The following is a 19,354-nucleotide window of genomic DNA, read 5'->3' as shown; positions in this document are numbered from 1 at the left end:
CTTTTTTTAGCTGTGGCATTTAAATAATTATAATATATATCGGTTATTTATTTAAATTATGGTAAACGAATTTTTTATTAGTAATGTGACTTGTGACATGCATAAATTATTGTTTTGTTTGTGTGCAATATAAAAAACATTTAAAGTACAATGCATTTTTTCTCTTGCTACATAGCACAAATTGTTGCATATTTTCCAGAAAAATGTATATTTAAGTTTTTTTAATTCTGATAATGATATGAAATTTTCATTTTATTGCTAATTCTGGACTAACCTTTCGGGGTGTGAACATTTTAGAAATCTCTGTAAAATTTTGCTTTAGTCCTTTTGGCTTAAGTAGTGCAGTTTCAGAAGTCAGCTTTTATTATGCAAAATTAAATGAGTTTATTTAATTTAAAATGAAGTTTAAAAAAACTTATCAAGCGTGTCTGAATTCTTATGAAATTTCATTGTTTTCAGGTTCTATTATAAATATCTGATTTATGATATCAGATTCCCAATGAAATAATTTTGGATAAAAAGTTCCTTGAAAAATTTCTGAAACAACGAAGGATACATCAGAATGCAATGCAATTGTTATTTTACTTTTGAATAAACAAATTTTACATTTGAGTTTTATTTAAGAGAAACGATGTTTTTAAAATTATTTATTTGATTGGTAGCTGTTTCTGAAAGAGCCATTTCAAATAGGAAACTGTTGAGGGTTTGGGGAGCGACTGGTCTTTATCTACGTACGATACATTTAATGCTATCAGTTTTACTTTTGAAGGGCAATTTCTTTTGATTTTAAGTGAGCATAATGAAACTTCCTTGTCCAATCGAAGGAGGAACTCTCGTAATCACTTTCAGTAGAAGGAAGATAAAATTTAAAAACAGTGAAAATAGACAGAAGTAGATAGCTACAATGTTTTTCAACTGATATTAATTTATAATTATTAGAAAGGTAACTTTAAAAGTCAATTTTTACGATCTATGAAACGTAAGATTGCAGTGTGAATTATTAGCTAATGAAATCCTGAAAATAGATAATAAGCCAGTAGTAGGTAGTCGTATGTGAGGGAAACAAATGAGCAGTACTTTAAATCAATTACAGAATAAAATAAAATTTATGCGTCAAGAAATCGATAGCAAAATAAAGAAAATACGAAGTTACAAATTATAAACGTCGCAAAGAATTTTTTAAAGAAAACAAGGATTGAACTGCTTTTATATTTTAGCATATTAACATTATTAATTAAAAATTTTCAAAAACATGTATTATAAAAGGTATGGCGATTTGTTTCATTAAATATTATACTGTAAGTCGCTTATTGAAGTGCACTTGCTTTTTCTTTACTTTCATACTGTGTTTTTATGTGTCAGATTCTATTGAATTTTCCTCTGTGTATGCATGTTATGCATTAATCGGTTAACGTAACATGTTTTGATTGATCTGACTTCAGAATTGCATTGTTTTTATTGTGCAATTACTTTGTTTTTCAGGTGTGGGTTTTGCCAGTCTTGAATTGACCATGGGAACAGACGAGCCGAGGAAGACTTTGTTTTCTTTAACACCTCCGCAGAAAGCAGTGCTTGCAATTGCTGTTGTTGTTGGATGTTTTGCGATTGTTTACCCAAAGGTAGTGCATCCCACTATTTGTTATATGCTAGGCTGGAGCAAACCTCCATCGAAGGTAGGTAAGTTCACAGTTATGGTGTTTGATTTTCAAATTGATTCAAATTGGAATTATTTAATTAATATTTAGATAGTATTCCACCACCGAATGAGCGCGGGAAATTTCCGCACATACACCGAGGCCGTGATAAATCTGATTTTCGAGTATTTATTTTTTTTCATTCTCAGTTTGCTTCATTTATATGAATATGCCTTATTGCAGTTAATTTATAGCTGCATGAAATTGTTTTATAATTATTTGTTTATTAGGCACAGCCTGGACCGATGCCTCCTCATATGGGCGACCACATGCAGGCCCGAGGTAGAGAGAAAAGTTTTTGGTATTCTCTATTACCATTTTATACTATTGGAGTGATTGCCTTTCTGATTTACACGTTGAGTAAAGTAAGTGCGAAAGTTGTTTTGCTTATATTATTTTTAAAGCTTCATTGAAAAAGCTTTCAATGTTAAGATGTTAAGAACTTCTGACGGCATTAACGAGCGTAGTGGTAGAAATTGGCGAAAACGAAACGGTGCTCCTCCTTTTGGATTGCGTGATTTAAGTAAATTTTCACGAACTTATTAGTTGCATTTTTGATGTAAATTTAAATGTGTTTTATTTAAGGTGATGCTCAATTGAAAAATTTACATCAGCGTTTGTTGGAAACCGAGACCACAATGCAGACAATACTGAAATGTTTGGAAGCCAATGGTGATACGAAAACCGAGTTGAAGGAAGATATTCAAGTGTTGGCTCAAGTACATATTTGAGGCTATTGTAAAAGTATTATATAATTTATTTTTAGGATACTCTGCAAAATTTGGAAAAACTGACAGCTACGGCTACCAGGCATGTTTTGAATTCAGAAGAAAATTGCAATGATGAATATTGTTCGGACAATGAAGAAATGCTGGTTTTAAAAGATTTAGAAAAAGCTCTGGCTCAATTTGAATCTTTTTCAACTGATTACTTGAAAATGCAAAATTCGAAAAATCCTGCCGCAGTCAAAAATCAAGAAAGTGAAGCATTTGAAAAATGTTGTGATGAAAGCGATAATTTTAGGAATACTGAAATTGGTGTAACTGATGAATCGAAGAAAGAGCGTTGATTGTTTTGTGAAAATTGTAGTACGTTTGTGATGCATTTGTTTTTGCTTCCATGTTATGTATTGATGTGTGATAGATGTTCTGTTTACTCTAATAGCTTGAATTTTTGTTTTTCAAGCAGAAAGGATCTCTTTCAATGTTTGAGTATATAGTTGTTAATTAAAATTTTGTTGAAATGCGATGTAAAAGTGATTTCTGTTAGTTTGGGTTATATACTGTTCAATAGCTAATAGCTTTTCTGATAAAAGGTATTCGATGCAGAAACAGGATAAATGAACATTGAAGGGCAGAATTTTTGAATTAGATATATTCTGCTTGAACTGTTACTTTTATTTGCTTATCCTTAAATTGAGGTAATCTAATTTACTACACACTAAGTAGATATTTCCCGAAGGGTTTGCGTTATTTCATTGGTGCAGTAAATTTTGTTCTTAGTTCAATTATTGTATAATATAGAGTAGTTTAGTAGAAATTCAATTTTAATTATTAACCTAACGTCGTCCCTGAAACGAATTAGCATCGCAGCGCGTTGCAAATGAAATTGCATCCATTACGTTTTGAATGTGAAATTTGGTAGTAGATGTAAGTTTTAGTTTTTGATTCCATGAAAAATTAAGTATATAATTGAAATTTCAATTAAAGTCAGCTTTATCACCATTAATTAAAATGTAAAATAAATGTAGTACTTGAAATGCTGTACCATGTTACAGATTGTCAGGTTCAAATGTTAATGCGAAAACATTCCGAAAGAACTTATAATTTATACAACCTGCTCTAGTTGGATAAATTGTACAATTTCAGATTAATAATTGAAAAAAATTTACTATGATGAAGAAAATGGAATATTTTTGTAATGTGTACGATGAAATGTGTTGTAAATTTTTTGAAATGAATTTGCCAAAAAAATGGAATAAATTTGTAAATTTTCAATTCATGTTTTTTAATTTATAAAAACAGGTTTAATTTAGTGTGTAAATATTCAGAAGTTAAATGGTTATAGCATAATTTTTTAATTAAATTTGAAGTTGACAGTACAGCACATGATTGGAAATAGTGAATGTGTATGTGTGTATGTGTCATTTAACAGCGAAACAGGTTCAACGAATAACCATTTTGGAGGTGATTTGGTATTCAATTGTCAAGCTTTTTGAGCAAGTAAAGTTATAATTGAACAATTTAAATATATATTTTTTTTCTAATGTTATTTTTTAATCAGTTCTGTTGTAAGTTGTTTCAAAAGAGTCGTTATTTGTCATCTTTAGTACAATAATATCGTTTTTTTTGCAAATTTGTACAAATGTTACAAAATTGTAATTTTGCAGAGGAAGATGGAAAAAGAAAATGAAATTTGCATGAATTTATTTTTGTCACTGTTGATCAATAAAAGTAATCATTCGATTCGTTTGGCTGCTTGAGGTACTTTGAGACGTGGTTTGTTTAGCGCTCGAGGCGCCACCACAGTTCGCTTTTAAAGTGTTTGCACTGGCTGCAGCCGACTGTGCTGGAGCTACGGTCGTAAAGGTGGAGAGCTACAGTACAGCAAAAGCCAATTTACGTTCAGGATCAACAGTGGAAACGTGCACGCAGGTCGGTTTGTACGTTCTTCTGTCGACTGGACATTCGACCGCCAACATTTATTTACAAACTGTCGATTTGTAAGCTTAAATTTCTCAATCGAAGAGGTAATGTCCTTTATTTTCTGTTATTATTATTATTTTTAATCAATAAAGAAAAAAAATTAAATTTTTGTGGCTTGAATTAGCTGGCTAATTGGTTAGTTTTCAAACTGGCTTGTGTGAATCCATTTTCGAAGACAATTTTGTGACAATGACGACAGTTCTGCTTTTTTCTCTCTTTGATCAGAGCCAAAAATTACTACCAGTTGTTAATATTGATAATTAAAAAATAGAGATGTTCATGTACAAATTATATTTCAACTGTATAATCCGTTCGTGTTGAGGGGGCTGGAATCGACATGGAGATTTTTCAACACTTTCAGCTCAGGAAATTTTACAACCACGTTGGGATATGGGAAAAAAATTTCTCCCACCTCTGCTTGTGACGAGAAAATAAGCCGCTAATTAATTTTTGTCTCACAAGTTCGATTTGATTATTTTTCTGTAAGAATTTCGACTTGCATTTTCATGTATTGTGTTGTTGTTGTCAAAAATTATTCCACAATGACAAGATAAATTTTCTTTATTGTATGTATTTCTTGGTCTCGTGGTTGAAAATAGTTGGCTGTTTGGATTTGCTTATTAGTTCGACATTTTGTACAAGCATCAATGATGCCGTTGAAAAGCTGTAGGCGGCGTCACGGTAGTTTTTCCCTTTTGCAAAGTTAACCGTTCGGAAAATGAAGCAGGGGCGTGTATCAGTGTCATCTCTTGAATAGAAGAGGCCGAATATTTTTGGCAAGCGTTGTCGATTCAATTTACGCGTTCAATTATTGTCCACGCCCCATTCAATATTTTTCTGCTTCTTCTTCTTATTATTCTATGGACAATGTTTTTTTGTTATTGTGGCTATGGGGAACACTTTTTCTCTTCTTCACTTTTCTTTGTCACCATTTTATGATCGAACAACAGTTGTGTAAAGTTTCCATTTGTCACTTGTCAATTTTTCATCGTCGAAATTCAAATTGTTTTCATAGAAATATTAAAATTTGCTATAAATTTTTCATATTTTCCATTCTTTGACTGAAAATGACACAAAGGTGAACAAATTAGCTTTGCCGTCTATTCGACCTTCGACTAATGGACACTATAATATGACAAGTGTGCACTCTTTGCCAACAACCAGTATTCACTGTTGAGCATCATGACAAACTTTACACAAATCAATTACACTCCGATTAGGGTCATTGATGCGCCGCTGGTGGTAGTGGCGAGAGGTACTTGAGCAGCTTTCAACTCCAATGCTATTACTCTTCATTCGTAGGTGATTAATTGCTTCTTCTTCTTCTTCTTCTTCTTTTGTCAAAATTCCACGCATTCAAAGTTCACACGGAAATTTTTAATCTTCTTTTTTTTCAATTGCTATTATGCAAATATTTTTTTACAGTAACCAAATAAGTGTATCATGATTTCACTTTACGAACAACAATCAATCACATTTGAAATGATGCTAAAAACCTTTTTTTATTGCAAAACTTTTTGCTCAATCATCTGAATGGGAAACTTCTTTCCCATTGATTTCAATTGTCTCTTTTTGAATGGTGTATTTGAACATTTTCCACTTGTCAAAGTTGGTAGTTTTTTTTAAAATTTTTTTCCAATTTAAATATTCACATTTGTATTTTCAGCAAAGGTAAATTTGCCACGGTTATGTTTCATATCAGTTCGATTCAATAGTTGAACAAGTGACGTTTGTTTCAGTTTAAACTTGTACGTTTCCAGTGTGAAAGTGACACTTTTAATGTGAAATGTTTCAGAGCAAAGTTTAAAGGCCACTTTAAAACAACAAGTAAAATTGGAATAAATTTTGTTCTTCTTTGAAAAATCCAATCAGTTTGTATTTTTTAAACTGACGGTCGGTCAGTTTAACGAAATCAAAAACTGATATTGTTGCATCAAATACAGTATTCCGTTAATCAGGTATTGTTGTTGATATCTTCGTTTTTCTTCTTTCTTCTCAGCTTTTATCAATCTGTTGTGCATTTTATTGTACTGAGCGTTGGCAGTTGGCATTCCGCATATCAAATACTTCTTTCAGTATTGTAGAGTAGATTTAAATTCGATTAATAATCCGCTTTTTTGTGAATCCACGCACTGGTGACTGTCGTGGAGCGCGGCGCTTTTCCCCAGACGTTTTATTTACTCACGAAAAGCGAGCAGATTTACTTTGCGGACGGGAGAAAATTGAATTCTTGTTCTTGAGCTCTGGCTTTGTTTGCTAAGCTAGTCATTCGTGGGCATGATAAGTGTTACTGAATAATATATTTGCCTTTTATTTGCTAGTAAAGTTTTAACCACAGTGATGTTTATACATTTATTTTGTTGAGCTTATTATCTTCGTTTTACGATTGTGACAACCCGATATGAAATAAGTTGTTCCTCTTTGTATGTATGTGATTTGTTTGGTGCCAGCAATCAAACTGTAGACAGATTTGTCAATGTTCAACCTTAAATATTTTGTTCTTGCTTTAAATTTTGAATTTTTCTTATTTAGTAGCTTGAAAAATGCATTGTTCATTTTAAACGGTTAAAATGATCATTTCATGAAATAATAAGGTTCATCCAATAATATGCAATAATATATATATTTTTTTTCGAGGCTAATTGTTCAAATTATTAACTTCTTAATTTTCTTATTTAAGGATTTTACGGAAATGTCGTCTGAAAAAAATGGATACTTTTTCAATTCTTATGGTACTCCTGAAAATTTTGATTTTTTCGAACATGGTATGAAAAGTGAAGATTGGCAAAAAGGAACTTCGAGTGAAAAGTCAATTTGGCAGGAGTTACGTGAAGCGCATCTGCGCAACCTGATGGTAAGTGCTGACTGTATATTTTTTTAATTTTATTAAATCTCTTATTTATTTGATTGAATATCAAAATGACACAACTTGATAAATATAGAAATAATTTGGGTAATTTTTATATATTTTTCATTGCCAGTTGAACTAGTGAGTTGTTATTTTTGAATAATTTACTATTTTATCTGCAGAAGCATTTCCTTTTGATCTTTGAAGGTCGACATTTTAGAAATTTAAGTATTTTAAAAATATAACAATCTGAAAACCCACTTGCTTATCATGTTGGGCTAGTTTTTTAACCATGTTAACCAAGAAAAAAATGTATATTGTAATATTTCTGGGCATGTACAGTATTGTTGCTTATCATTTGAATTCATTCATCTCTACACTGCCTTGCTATCAGGGTCAAATTGTTTTTTTTCTTTTGTAATTTTTGAAAAGCAGTATTAAAAAATAATTGTTCCATTGAATTGTCATACAAAGCAACAAATATTCGATCGATTGTGATTGAACATTCAGATTATAGTTAATTTAGCATTTCATAAATTGATTTCATTTTTATTTATATACTTCTAAACATCTGATGAAATGTAGAAATGATTAGTTGGCTTTTCTTTTTTCAAATGAACAGATTATTTAAAAAGTTAGATAAGCGAACTTGAGATGTAATAATTTTGCTTTGGTAAGCTTTATGTCAAAAAGAAAAATATTTCTACTATCACCTAGCACGTGAAGTTTACACTTGTCCATTGTATGATTGAATTAATTAATTTTTTCATATTGAAATGAATTGTTTTTTAGTAGAAATTTAAATTCAATTTTCAATTTCAAATTTCACTTGATTTGTAGTAATAATAAGTTATTTGTATCAAGTGTGTTGTTCATTCGACATTTCAATTATGCAAAAATTATACAGCAGAAATTTTTCATTTTGAAAACATCCCCAAAATTTAATGCTTTTCAACTGAATTGCGTTGTTGTTGTTGTTAGCAAAATTTTATTTAGTACAAATGCAAATTGTTGTCATAAAAGTGAATCAGTCTTTTTATTTTTGCTTTTCAAATTCAGAATTTGAAGTTATAAACTGAACACGGACAGACTGCATTATTTATTTATTTATTTATTTGATAAATTAAAATTCAATTAAATTCTTATTGTAGCTTGTATTGTCGATTGTTTGAACAATTTTCAATGCACTGTTCTTCTTCTTCTATTTTGCAAAACGTTCCCAATTTTCTGTTGTTCATCGGATGATTATCGTTGATTTTCTTCTTCTAGTTGTTTGTTTGTTGTTCATGAAATATTCTTTTTTCCCAACAATGAGGGTGTTGCCTTTTGAATTTGAGAACATGTTTCCTATGACCTGCATTTGGTGAAATTGCTTCTGCTCGGAAGCTATGGATTGGCAATGTTTCTTAAGCTCTGAACATATACATATATATATATATATATATATATACATATATATGTGTATAATTTTCAAATTAACGCATCCTTGATTAATGCTTTGTTTGTATTTGAGATTTCTGGTCAAATCAATCCTGATGCACGTTGGGCAAATCGGATTGCAAATGCAAGCAGTTCAGTGGATTCGAGAGCGGAAAGCATTTTCCTCGAAAAGGGCGGCTTTCTGAGTGACAACAGCAAATTGCATTCAACGCTTCAGGACGTGACCCATTCGGATGAGGGGTCGTCATCGTATTTGAATTCCCCCACTGACTTGTATGGATCTGTTCTGGAGAATGTGCTTCCCACACAGGCAGTATCTTCTGGCTGCACGGCTTGCACCTCGCCTCCGGTCCAATGCACGCAAATCGATCAACGATTGGACAACGTCGAGTCCAACGAGATTCGGTCGCCCTCTGTTGACCACCACCGCCCCACTGTTGCTCGGTCGGTTGTTGGTTTGCAAAGCGACATTGAAACTGAGGTTGGGTGCAACTTGAGTCTGTCCGATTGGTCGATGGGCAACAGCGGCTCCACTTCCGCCAGACGATTCAGTTTGAAAACCAAATGGGACCCGACGCAGTTGTTGCGTCGGCTTTACCAAATCCGATGTCCGGATCTGGAGTCGAAACTGAACCACAAAGCTCAGTCGAACATGGTCGGCTATTTGGACCATTTGCCGTTGGGTATGCGGCCCGACCACGCCCCTGACCACGCCTGGCAACGACGCTACATGCGAACAGAGCAAGGTTTGTTACTCTGGTACAAGGTTCGTTTTGCTGTTTTTTTTGTTGCGATTTTTCACAGCACTATTTGCACAAAGCAATTTTCACTTCAGACTGCAGAAATATCCAGCACCCCGGTTGGTCAGATTACAATTGCCGGTTCTCTAATAACGAGAGATGACGAGAAGCTTTTGATCATTATTGAAAATAACGCGACGTTGTTGACTCTGAGGTGTGAGCTGTGTGCATGGTTTTTTTCTTAAAAAAACATAATTGTAGCTACTCATTTGCATATTTTAGATGCAGACAATTTGCACTGGATCGCTGGTACGAAGCGTTGCGAGCTCACGCTCAGCTGCCGTCGAATATGTGCCGTCGTGAATTTTTGCAACCCACTCCGCCACAGTTTGGAAGTCGTGACGAAAATGTTGCTTTTTGTTTGCTTATTCATTTTCATAAGCAACTCTTGATAATTTCAATATTTCTTCCATTGTAGAAAGTGTGCGTTATTGAAATTGGTACGTGTTCAACTAGGGCTGGATTGGTTGAAAGGGCATCTTATTCGTATCCGCATTTATTTTTTCCATCTGTTGTCTCCAATTGCAAAGAGAGTAAATTATGATTTGATTTGATTTTCACTTATATTATCACCATTGCATCATGTTGCTTGCAATGGTTGCAAACAAACAAACAAACAAATAATAATAATAATAATAATAATATGTCAATTGGAAAATTGTTCTGTTGTTTAGGATTGGTCGGTGAAGATGCTATTGTCAAGGCTGCATTGAATAACAATTGCAATTTGCAATACGCTTGGAGTTGGTCCAGCGATTTTCGAAGCAGTGCAGTGAACATTGATGCTGTGAAGCGGATTTTCGAATGGATTATTGAAAAATTGTCTATAAAAGCGGTCGAATATCAGGTGAAGTCATTTTTTATTTATTTAAAATTAAAATTCCAATTTGACAACTTTGAATTTCAGTTTCTGTTGGCAGTTCCGAGTCGAATTCCAGAGGCTGCTTTAATAGAGATGGTGCGGATTTTGTTGTTCGATTTCGACGCCGCCGCTGTTTCAGTTGCGAGACAGGGTAGTTTAGCTATGATTGCTTTTAATACTTTTACGGGCGTTTTTGTGGATATTGGAGAAAAGTTGACGATTGCTCCATTCGTGGATAGTGAGTATAGCAAAAATTTTGCCGATTTATCCCCCACGTTCTAATCAATTGCTTGTTGCACTTGTGGTCAGGCTTTATTGTGTCGAATGCGGTGATCACGTTGCCCTGTTTTGGCAGTGAAATTGCACCGATTTTGAAAAATGAAATTATTAAAAATAATCCCAGTTTCACGTTCGACTCGTTGCAAGAGGGTCTTCTGGTGCGATATTTGAAAGAGACGGTAAGAGAGCAGTGGCGCAAATCTTTTCAGTGATTGAGTGAGAGTGGATGGAAATTATGCTTATCATTTTGCAGCAATGCTTCGTTCTTACGGATGATCGCCAACAGCAAGCCAACGACAAGCGGGCGTTGGTCTCGTTGAAGCAGTGCGATCCGGATCGGGTTTTGGCTTGCAGGTAGGCTTGAAGCGAATTCGCACAACTAATTTTAATATCACACGCAAATTTTTTCAGAAAACTTCAAATGGGTAATGAGCGATTTGAAAGTGCTGAAATGTTGTTCCATCCGAAACGTTGGGGTATGGATGTCAAGGGGTTGCCGAAGTTGATCTTCCAAAGCATTCAATCTTGTGCCATCGACAATCGCAGATCTTTGTACGAGTAAGTGGTGCAGCTCTGGTGAAATTTTAAAATAAAATTTGCATTTTTTTCTTTTACCATAAAATGATTCGACTGGTGTAGAATTATTTTACATCAGTTTTCCATTTTTCTTCAGTGTTTCTATGTTATTAATTTTTCTTTATTTATTAAGGAATATATTTTTGGTGGGTGGAACCTCATTGTTGCCTGGTCTTCAAGAGCGTATTGAGCTGGAGTTGGGTCGACTGGTCCCAAAAAGTGTGAGAGTCGAAGTGCACGCGGCTCCATTCCGTTATCACGCTTCGTTTATTGGTGCCAAAATTTTGGCCGACTCATCCGCCATTGAGCAGTTCACAATCAAGAAGGACAGTTTTGAAAAATTTGCCCTCACCGCAAGTGAATTCGATTCCCATCTCTAATACTTTCACCGTATATAAAAATTATCATTTACAATTTTTAACCGTTTCTTTTTGTTCATTTTATATAATTTTACAAATAAAAATAATTTTTATTTACACTTTTTCGTTTGATTCACAACATAACGTTTTATGAAAATTTCCTGTTGGTAGATTTTGTATGAAAAAAATTGCTATCAACCACACCCACCTTTATCCAAATATTGCAAGTTGAGCACTAGAGCTGAAAGCTAATGCTCTAATAGCCTGCAGTTGTTTTCATCAGCGACTCTCGATAAGTAGGCTTTTTTTTCTCGTTAGCTATTAATAAATTTTAATCAATTATTCAACTGCTACCATTCTATTGATATAGTTGTTGTTGCTGGTTTGATTTTTCTCTTCAAGGCTTCTGCGTGTGGTCATTTCAGACGCAGTTTTCTGAAATCTTTCCAGTTGGTTTTTTTCTATTATTCATAGCTCTGGCATCATCAGTTCTGTCAGTAGTTGTATGCTGGCAGAGTTGCAGATTTCTGACCACCCTAGGACCACCATTTTGTGAGACTATCAGGTGTTGTTTATGCTAATTTGCTCTTATTGGTCCATGTCTTCATACTGAAGCGCTTATTGAATTTGACTAGCAGCAATTTTTCTTTCCTATCTATAATTGCATCCATTTGCAATTTAGAATGACATTTATGAAGAAATTGCATTTTAAACTTTTCAAAAAGTTTCAAATGTAAGCAGCAGCGGCTTTTATTTATTTTGCAGACAATTAATTATTCGCAATACGCGATCCACTAGCGTTTATTTATGCAAAAAGTTGACTTGTATTTAAATTGAATTGATGCATACAACTTTATTGGAAGAAATTTTCAATTTTGAAAAGATTGAAAATTTTATTCTAAAAATCCATAAACTGACATCGTTGTTAAATCTGCGATGAAACATACGATAGATACATATTTTTATTACTTTGTTGTTGTTGCTCTTCTTGTTATTTGCTGTGTGTGTGTATGGTTAGATTTCCTGCTAAATGGAACAAGCAATGCGCACAACATCTTGCTTGCAATCTCAGAAAATTGTCGCCCCATTCGAGAATAACAACAGTTCAACAAAGCGTACATATAAATAATTCAAGTATGCAAATCAGATGTAATCAGTTTTATTGCACTTTCAATTAATTCACTATATTTCACAAACATTGAAAGCAATTTCTTTTAAGCATATACTTTATGCAGTAGTGATTTGTTTGGTTCTGTAAGTTTTCGTTTCGTTTCTTTTTTTTCTGTGTTTCAATTTCATTGATTTTCTCCAGTGTTCTGCTTACATTTGTTGCAATATTTATAAGTACCTGAATAAGAAAAAATTGCTGGATATAAAATTGTTGGATCAACAACAAGTTTGCAAATACTGATTTTCTTTTCTTTAGCTTTTTGATTTTCCATCATCTGATTGGATAGTTGTTGTAGATCATCAGAAGAAAATTCCACAGTGATGAAATAATCTCGAAGCTTGCAATTGCTGCAAAAAAAGTGCAAACGGTTGATAAATACGAAAAATCGATAGATATGGGAAGAACGGATGGAAATTTACCGAAACATTTCTGTGCACTGCTCGTGCAAGAAGTTTGCATGCAACGTGGACGCGAGATGTTGTGCTTTCTTACCAAGCTGATTGGGCACGCATCCGGCAATCAGACCATTCGGATACAGCTTCAACGCTTGACAAAGTCCTGATATGAAAATATTTAAATGAAAAAAAATAATATTTTTTTTCTGCAAATTAAGCTATTCAACTTCTCACCACCGGAAAGCAGGTAAACATTTTCGTAATCTCTTTGGACTAGCATCGTTGCCACGCGTTTAGCCAGACGTTCGTCGTTGTCATAGCAGATGATCATTTTGCCGGATTGATTTTTCATGGCTAGCATTTCCGCCGGCTCAGATGTGAAACCTTTGCACAGATTTGTGTACGGAAACGAGATCGCTGTGCATAGAAAGAAGGTTTATTAAATTTAAGCTGCTGCGTTTATTAAATTCTATTTCAATTCAGGTATTGTTTTCTATTTGTATATTTGTTCAGAATTTATGGTCCATTTTATTCAATATATTAAAAATGCATTTCACAAATTTACCGCCTTTGATTCTGTACTTGAAGAATTGACTTTCCGGGCGTACATCTACAAGTAAAAAAGCGAATTCTGTTTTTTGCTTCAGTGCGCATCTTTTATCCTGGCAAAAATGCCTTTTATTCCAGTTGTGCGTTGGGGAATTTTGCTTATTATTCCAATCATCCGCTTCACCAATTCCATTGATAAGTCTGAAGCAATTTAGTGAATAATACTGATTACAAGTTTCTACTTTTGAATGTTATTATGAGTTGGCTAATTATTTTGCATCATTCTTACTCGATTAATGTTGAGCGATGTGCAACTGCACTGCATTGTTCTGTCCCAGTGTTGTTGCTGTTGTTGGCTTTTTTGAAATTTCCATCCGCTACAATTGAATTATTGTTTTCAGCAATTTCTAAGTAATGATTTTTTTCATTTTATTGGAAATATATTTTCAAAAATGAATATAAACGACAATTTCACTTACTCAAAAGTTTCCCATTTTCAACATTGTCATCAACTGCTGTTGTTTGTGCTTCGCTTTTTATCTTGTCCGCATGTTTCAAAATCAGCGATATTAGTGCATGTATGGAAATTCTTTTGAAAGGTTCTTCTCTCAATTTTTTCTCTTTAGCCAGTTTACAAATTAAAATTATTTTAAAAAATAAAGCTGGAAAGCCGTTTTAAAATAAAAAAAATTTTCTTTGAAACCTACTTTTCATATGTTGCTGTTGTTGCATGGTGTTTGAGAAGGTACCAAAATTAGTGGTCGATGTAAGTAAGATAGTTTCAAAGTGTCTGTATTCTTTTCAAGAAACAGTTGTCCAACTAGACCAATTATCGCACGTTTGTCTTTGGCCATTCTTTCACAACGGGAGGGGGAGAGTGGGCTAAATGCCCCCTGATGGGCTAAAAGTCTCTTGGCAACTGCAATGTCGGTTATTAATTAATTGTCATGCCAAGTTCTCTTTGTCAGCTGAATGCGAATTTGAAATCAAAATGCTTATGGTGATTTTATTAATTTTTTGGCTTTTTCATTTCCTTTGTTTCAATATTTTTACGTTTGCATTTTACTTTGCTCTGCAGTGCTAATTGGGAGAGAAGAAGAAAATTCAAATGATAGCACCTCGGTAGCAAAATGAAGCATCTTTATTGGTTTGTTTGATGAACAAATTTTTCCTATTGTTCAATGAATAATTTTCAATTTTGAGTTTGTTTTATTACTGTAGTCAACTTTTGAAAAAAAAGCAGTCAAATCATCAATTGATGTATATTGTTTGCTTTGTACAGTTTTACAGTTCGAGAAAAATAAGTCCATTTAAGAAATAATCTGTTTTCGTTGTCATCATGCCAAACTGTTAATACAATCAATTCAATGACCTGCTTGTCAATAATTGTTACAGTTCTTATTTTTCTCTCAATGCCAGCCAGACCTGTTCAGTTGGTCTTGAATCAGAGTTAAATAGCATGTAGAACAGGCAGCTTGTAGTAGTAGTATGTGATTTTACTGTTGGGAAGTTGGAATTGGAAGAAATTTTCCTGCCATGAAGTTGATTTTTGCTACTCTCCTAATAATTCCTTTGGTCGAATGTTCCCTGCAGAAAGTGGCCGCAAAGGGTAAACTGATGTGCGGAAACAAGCCAGCCCCAAATGTACAAGTGAAATTAGTGGACAAAGGTATTCTATGTACCGATGCGTTTGATTGGAAAGAATATTTTCACAATTTTATCATTTGAACTTGCTCTTCAGAAGCATGTTGTTTTAGAAAATAACTTTTGTAATTGTTCAAATCGTAGATGTCGTTTCTGATGATGTAATGGATAAGAAAACTACCGACAACAATGGCAACTTCTATGTAGAAGGTTCAACAGATGAGTTAACCAGCATTGATCCTGTCCTCAAAATCTACCATTCCTGTGATCACAGTATGGTAATTAATATGGCTTTTTGAGCTTCATTCTTTTTCAGAATTTGAAATTAACATTTTTTCACTTTTTAAAAGTTCAGTTTTGTATGTGAAATTTATTTTTCATATGGCTAATTTGTAACAAACAAATTCTTGAGCTGTTCTTGCATTGGAAACAATATTTGCTTGGGGGTTATAATAAGAATTGTACACTTTGCATAATTGACGTGTTTATTTGTTGACGCTGTTTTAGCTGTGTAAACGACGATGGTCTTTGAGAATTCCTTCTCATTACATTGTGAAAGGAAACCAGCAGCCGAAGCCGATGGATTTCGGCACCATGAATCTCGAAGCTCGTCTCGAAGAAGATCGAAATTGCATATAAACATCTTCATCTGAATTAAACAAAAAACCAACTTTTCACAGTCACTTTTTTCTACTGTCTCAATTCTGTAGAGTGATGTTAATATTTTTCAGTATTTTGTTCGAAATAAAAGACCAGCCTTTGCTTTTTCACGAGCGTTTGTTTTGCAACAGCATCTCCAACGGCAAAATTTCCCCTGCCATCATAGGAAATTTGCATAAATCACTTTGTATGTCGAGTGATTGATTTTTATGATGAATTAATTATGATTCATGATCAGTTAATTCTTTGTCAATCGTAGCACACAATCGTCAAGTTCACTCGCATCATTGCTGTTTAACATTTCCTTTCTTGTGCGTGTTTCTTTTCTTATTAATGCAATTTTGCATTTTCAAAAGATATTCGAAACTGAAATTTTTAGTAAGTTTGTTTAGTTTTACTTATTAGCATGAGCAAGATTATAATTTGTTTGGTTAAATTTTTCAAAAATGCTGCGCATCATCACTATTACAATTATGCTAATAATTACGTTTTATTAAATTGATTTCAAATAAAAATAAAAGAAATAATAATAATTTTGATTTTAAACTTCCAAGAATGCACCAACGCGACGTAGATTGTTAGAAACAGTTGATATCTTCTTTCAAGTGTGCTTCTAAATTCCACGTACCTAAGTCCATTATTTTCAAATTTTTCGAACCTTCGTGATTGATGTACTGTTTTGGAATTTTAATTTTCCATCGACGCTGACAAGGCTGAAAATTAAATATGTTATTTTTAATTAATATTTTTGCACGCATAATATTGATATTTTTGTTAAAATTTGGAAAAGCTTTCTTACCAAATAATCTACGCAGTCGTGATAAATTTTCAAAATTGGATCTATATTAGTCATTTCACTAGTCTTGCCATCGACGATAAAATTGCCTTCTTTATCGGTGGTTTTTTTGTCCAGAACATCGTCAGAACCAATATCTGAAAATGCAAAAGTATACATATTGTTGTTGTATATATATATATATATATATACACGGCCATAACAATATTCAAACCTATGTCAACAAGCTTCAATGCAATGTTTGCTGCAGGCTTATCTCCGCACATGAGCTTGCCTTTGACGATTACCCTTTGCAGATCGCAGTGGACCGTCGTTGAGAAAATGAAGAACAAAACGCCAGTGAAGTGCAGCAGCATTTTTGCGATAACGTCGAATGGCGTACATTGAATCGAACAATGACAACAAATACTCCTACAAACTGGACACCAGCACCGCTACATCGAACATTCAGGGCAGTGTGAAATGAAAGAAGCCCGAGTGAATAATTATTCACTAGCTGAAGGCCAAAACTGTTGGTGATGTTGCTTTTTTGGGACAACCATACAAACTGCCAAATTAATGTGACACTCACTGCAAGATTGACTTAACAACACCAAGGAATGACGATGCTTCTGAAAAACTGAACAACGTGATCAGACGTTTTCCAATACTTGTTTCCCAATCCTCCAGTAGGCAAATGGACAAACAGCATTTTTTCATCACTTTCAATTCACACATCAAATTATAACATCCATCAACAGGTCCATTTTATTCAAATTCATCCCAAGCAAAACGTCCACTAAAATTTAATAAATTCTTATACTATTTGGGTAAAATGAAATGGAAAATACAATTACAATGAACAATATTCAAATCTGAAGAAACTGGAAATTAAGGAGCAATTTTACATTAATAATTGTAGCGATCGAGTAGGAGGAATAAGCATTCCGTCGGGTGTTGAAAATTGAATTAAAGTGCAGCAGCATGTTGATAGCCAGAGGGGATGAACAAAAATTTGAGCTGTTCAAACCACTGGAACAGAAAAAGCAACCATCCTCATTAAAAACGACAGCTTTATAGATAATCCATTATTACAATGTTGTTAACATTTATGGACAATTCTTACAAATTGTGAAACATTGCATAATGAAATGAAGAAGAAATATATGTATCGGTGACTATAAATGCAGGTTATACAATATTTTGAAACTTTACCTCTCAGTTAATCAGCGATATATTGAGAAGTTTGTTCAATATTTAATAATTAGTTAGTTCATCATAAATAAAATATCTCTGTATTGTCATAAGATGTCAGATTAATAGCTATTTTAAATTAAAATACATATGAGAATAATTTACCAAAAAAAAAACAAGATTCAAAGTTCAACTGCAACACATGCAGGCAAGGTCGAAAAGCGAGCGTTACCCGACGGTAGTTCCTCAAATATTCAAAGCAACTTTTCCTGAAATGGTCGCTTTATCAGTAACAAACCGCTAATTTGTTTGAGTAATATGGCATACAGTAGCAAAAACATGGAAAAAGAGTTTAAAGCGCGCTGCACTTCTATGAATTCTACGCTTGAATTGTAGGGTAGTGGAAATGGAATTATTGGAAATGAAAACCATCTTAGGATTCAGGGACGAGTGGAGCATTTCTATATCTTGATTTCCAACGAATAAACATGATCATAGCAGTGATAATGGTTTGCTTGTTTGTGATATGTTCTTAGGCATATAAATATCATGTATACCGCTATTTTTACCTCACTCTTTTGCTGTTAAAAGCAAAGTTGCTCAGACAATCTAATTTGTTCGTAATTCAGTTTGGTAATACAGTAACAATTTTTGACGTTCTCCTCTAATTCATTTACAGTTATAACATTTCCTTATTGATAAGCATTATTTAAATTTGCATACAGTTTATACTGTATTGTACATACAACAAAAACAGTTTGTTTTAATATACAATTTCAAGTTCTGTTTTTTCCTCCATTTTCATTCTTTACTGTAAATGTTCACAGAAATAATGGTTGAATTCAATTTGATACCGTGCTTTGCTATGCCTTGGTGTTGAATAGGGCATGATTTGAAACTACACACACTAATTAATTAACGTGGCATGGAAGCGTTATCAATAGCGGAGCTCATGTTCATTGGATTAACGTGGGGAGCACGGGCCTAGGTAAAGAGTTGAAAGCGCGCTGCGGTGCTATGACATGTATGCTTAATTTTTCTAGCGGATTGTGTTGAATGCTTGAAATTTTTATGAACCGCAGAATTTTTGTAATAACTTTCCCTTCAATGAATAAAACGAAATGAGAAAATCAATAATGAGCCCATAAATAATTTGTACAACATCAGTAAGAACAGCAAAGTACCATTCTTTGGTTTTCCTTTACGTTTTCTAAGTCGGAAGTTCGTAGTTAACCGTAAATGACTTGTATATTATGAAATAAGTTCATCAAATAGTGCTGGCGTTCAAACTTTCCTTTATTTGATGATAATCTGTTTGGCTTTTTCTATAATAGCGTTACAGTCGTCTGGGTCGTTGAATGCCGTGCTTTGCTATGCTTCAACGTTGCGCGGGGGTTTATATG

At 33.5% G+C, this 19,354-nt stretch overlaps 5 protein-coding genes across 5 annotated transcripts; 3 read left to right on the top strand and 2 right to left on the bottom strand.

Moving 5' to 3' along the window:
- Positions 1–1,108: 1,108 nt before the first annotated feature.
- Positions 1,109–4,420, top strand: Tsp_08252 (putative resistance to inhibitors of cholinesterase protein 3). Its single transcript, XM_003375206.1, has 10 exons — positions 1,109–1,148; positions 1,483–1,677; positions 1,746–1,819; positions 1,925–2,059; positions 2,127–2,217; positions 2,280–2,413; positions 2,461–2,758; positions 3,445–3,479; positions 3,787–3,880; positions 4,203–4,420. The coding sequence occupies exons 1-10, from the start codon at positions 1,109–1,111 to the stop codon at positions 4,418–4,420; spliced, it is 1,314 nt and encodes a 437-aa protein (XP_003375254.1).
- A 2,671-nt stretch (positions 4,421–7,091) lies between these two features.
- Tsp_08251 (actin family protein) lies at positions 7,092–11,584 on the top strand. Its single transcript, XM_003375205.1, has 11 exons — positions 7,092–7,253; positions 8,761–9,453; positions 9,523–9,641; positions 9,710–9,836; positions 9,906–10,020; positions 10,162–10,334; positions 10,395–10,587; positions 10,659–10,807; positions 10,882–10,982; positions 11,040–11,186; positions 11,338–11,584. Exons 1-11 carry the CDS (start codon positions 7,092–7,094, stop codon positions 11,582–11,584), a joined length of 2,226 nt encoding a protein of 741 aa, XP_003375253.1.
- Positions 11,585–12,858: 1,274 nt separating this feature from the next.
- On the bottom strand, positions 12,859–14,410 carry Tsp_08250 (centrosomal protein of 41 kDa). Its single transcript, XM_003375204.1, has 7 exons — positions 14,386–14,410; positions 13,968–14,055; positions 13,695–13,879; positions 13,364–13,546; positions 13,154–13,292; positions 12,972–13,081; positions 12,859–12,911 (listed from the first exon to the last, which is right to left on the bottom strand). The coding sequence occupies exons 1-7, from the start codon at positions 14,408–14,410 to the stop codon at positions 12,859–12,861; spliced, it is 783 nt and encodes a 260-aa protein (XP_003375252.1).
- An 804-nt stretch (positions 14,411–15,214) lies between these two features.
- On the top strand, positions 15,215–15,961 carry Tsp_08249 (conserved hypothetical protein). Its single transcript, XM_003375203.1, has 3 exons — positions 15,215–15,347; positions 15,467–15,600; positions 15,830–15,961. Exons 1-3 carry the CDS (start codon positions 15,215–15,217, stop codon positions 15,959–15,961), a joined length of 399 nt encoding a protein of 132 aa, XP_003375251.1.
- Positions 15,962–16,560: 599 nt separating this feature from the next.
- Positions 16,561–17,162, bottom strand: Tsp_08248 (conserved hypothetical protein). The gene is made up of 3 exons (XM_003375202.1): positions 17,066–17,162; positions 16,782–16,915; positions 16,561–16,695 (listed from the first exon to the last, which is right to left on the bottom strand). Exons 1-3 carry the CDS (start codon positions 17,160–17,162, stop codon positions 16,561–16,563), a joined length of 366 nt encoding a protein of 121 aa, XP_003375250.1.
- Positions 17,163–19,354: the final 2,192 nt, after the last annotated feature.

The sequence above is a fragment of the Trichinella spiralis genome (genome assembly GCF_000181795.1).
Source record: "Trichinella spiralis strain ISS 195 chromosome Unknown Scfld5, whole genome shotgun sequence".
NCBI classification, from domain to species: Eukaryota; Metazoa; Nematoda; class Enoplea; order Trichinellida; family Trichinellidae; genus Trichinella; species Trichinella spiralis.
Note: the sequence above shows the minus strand (reverse complement) of the source record. Positions and strands in the feature narration are given on the sequence as shown.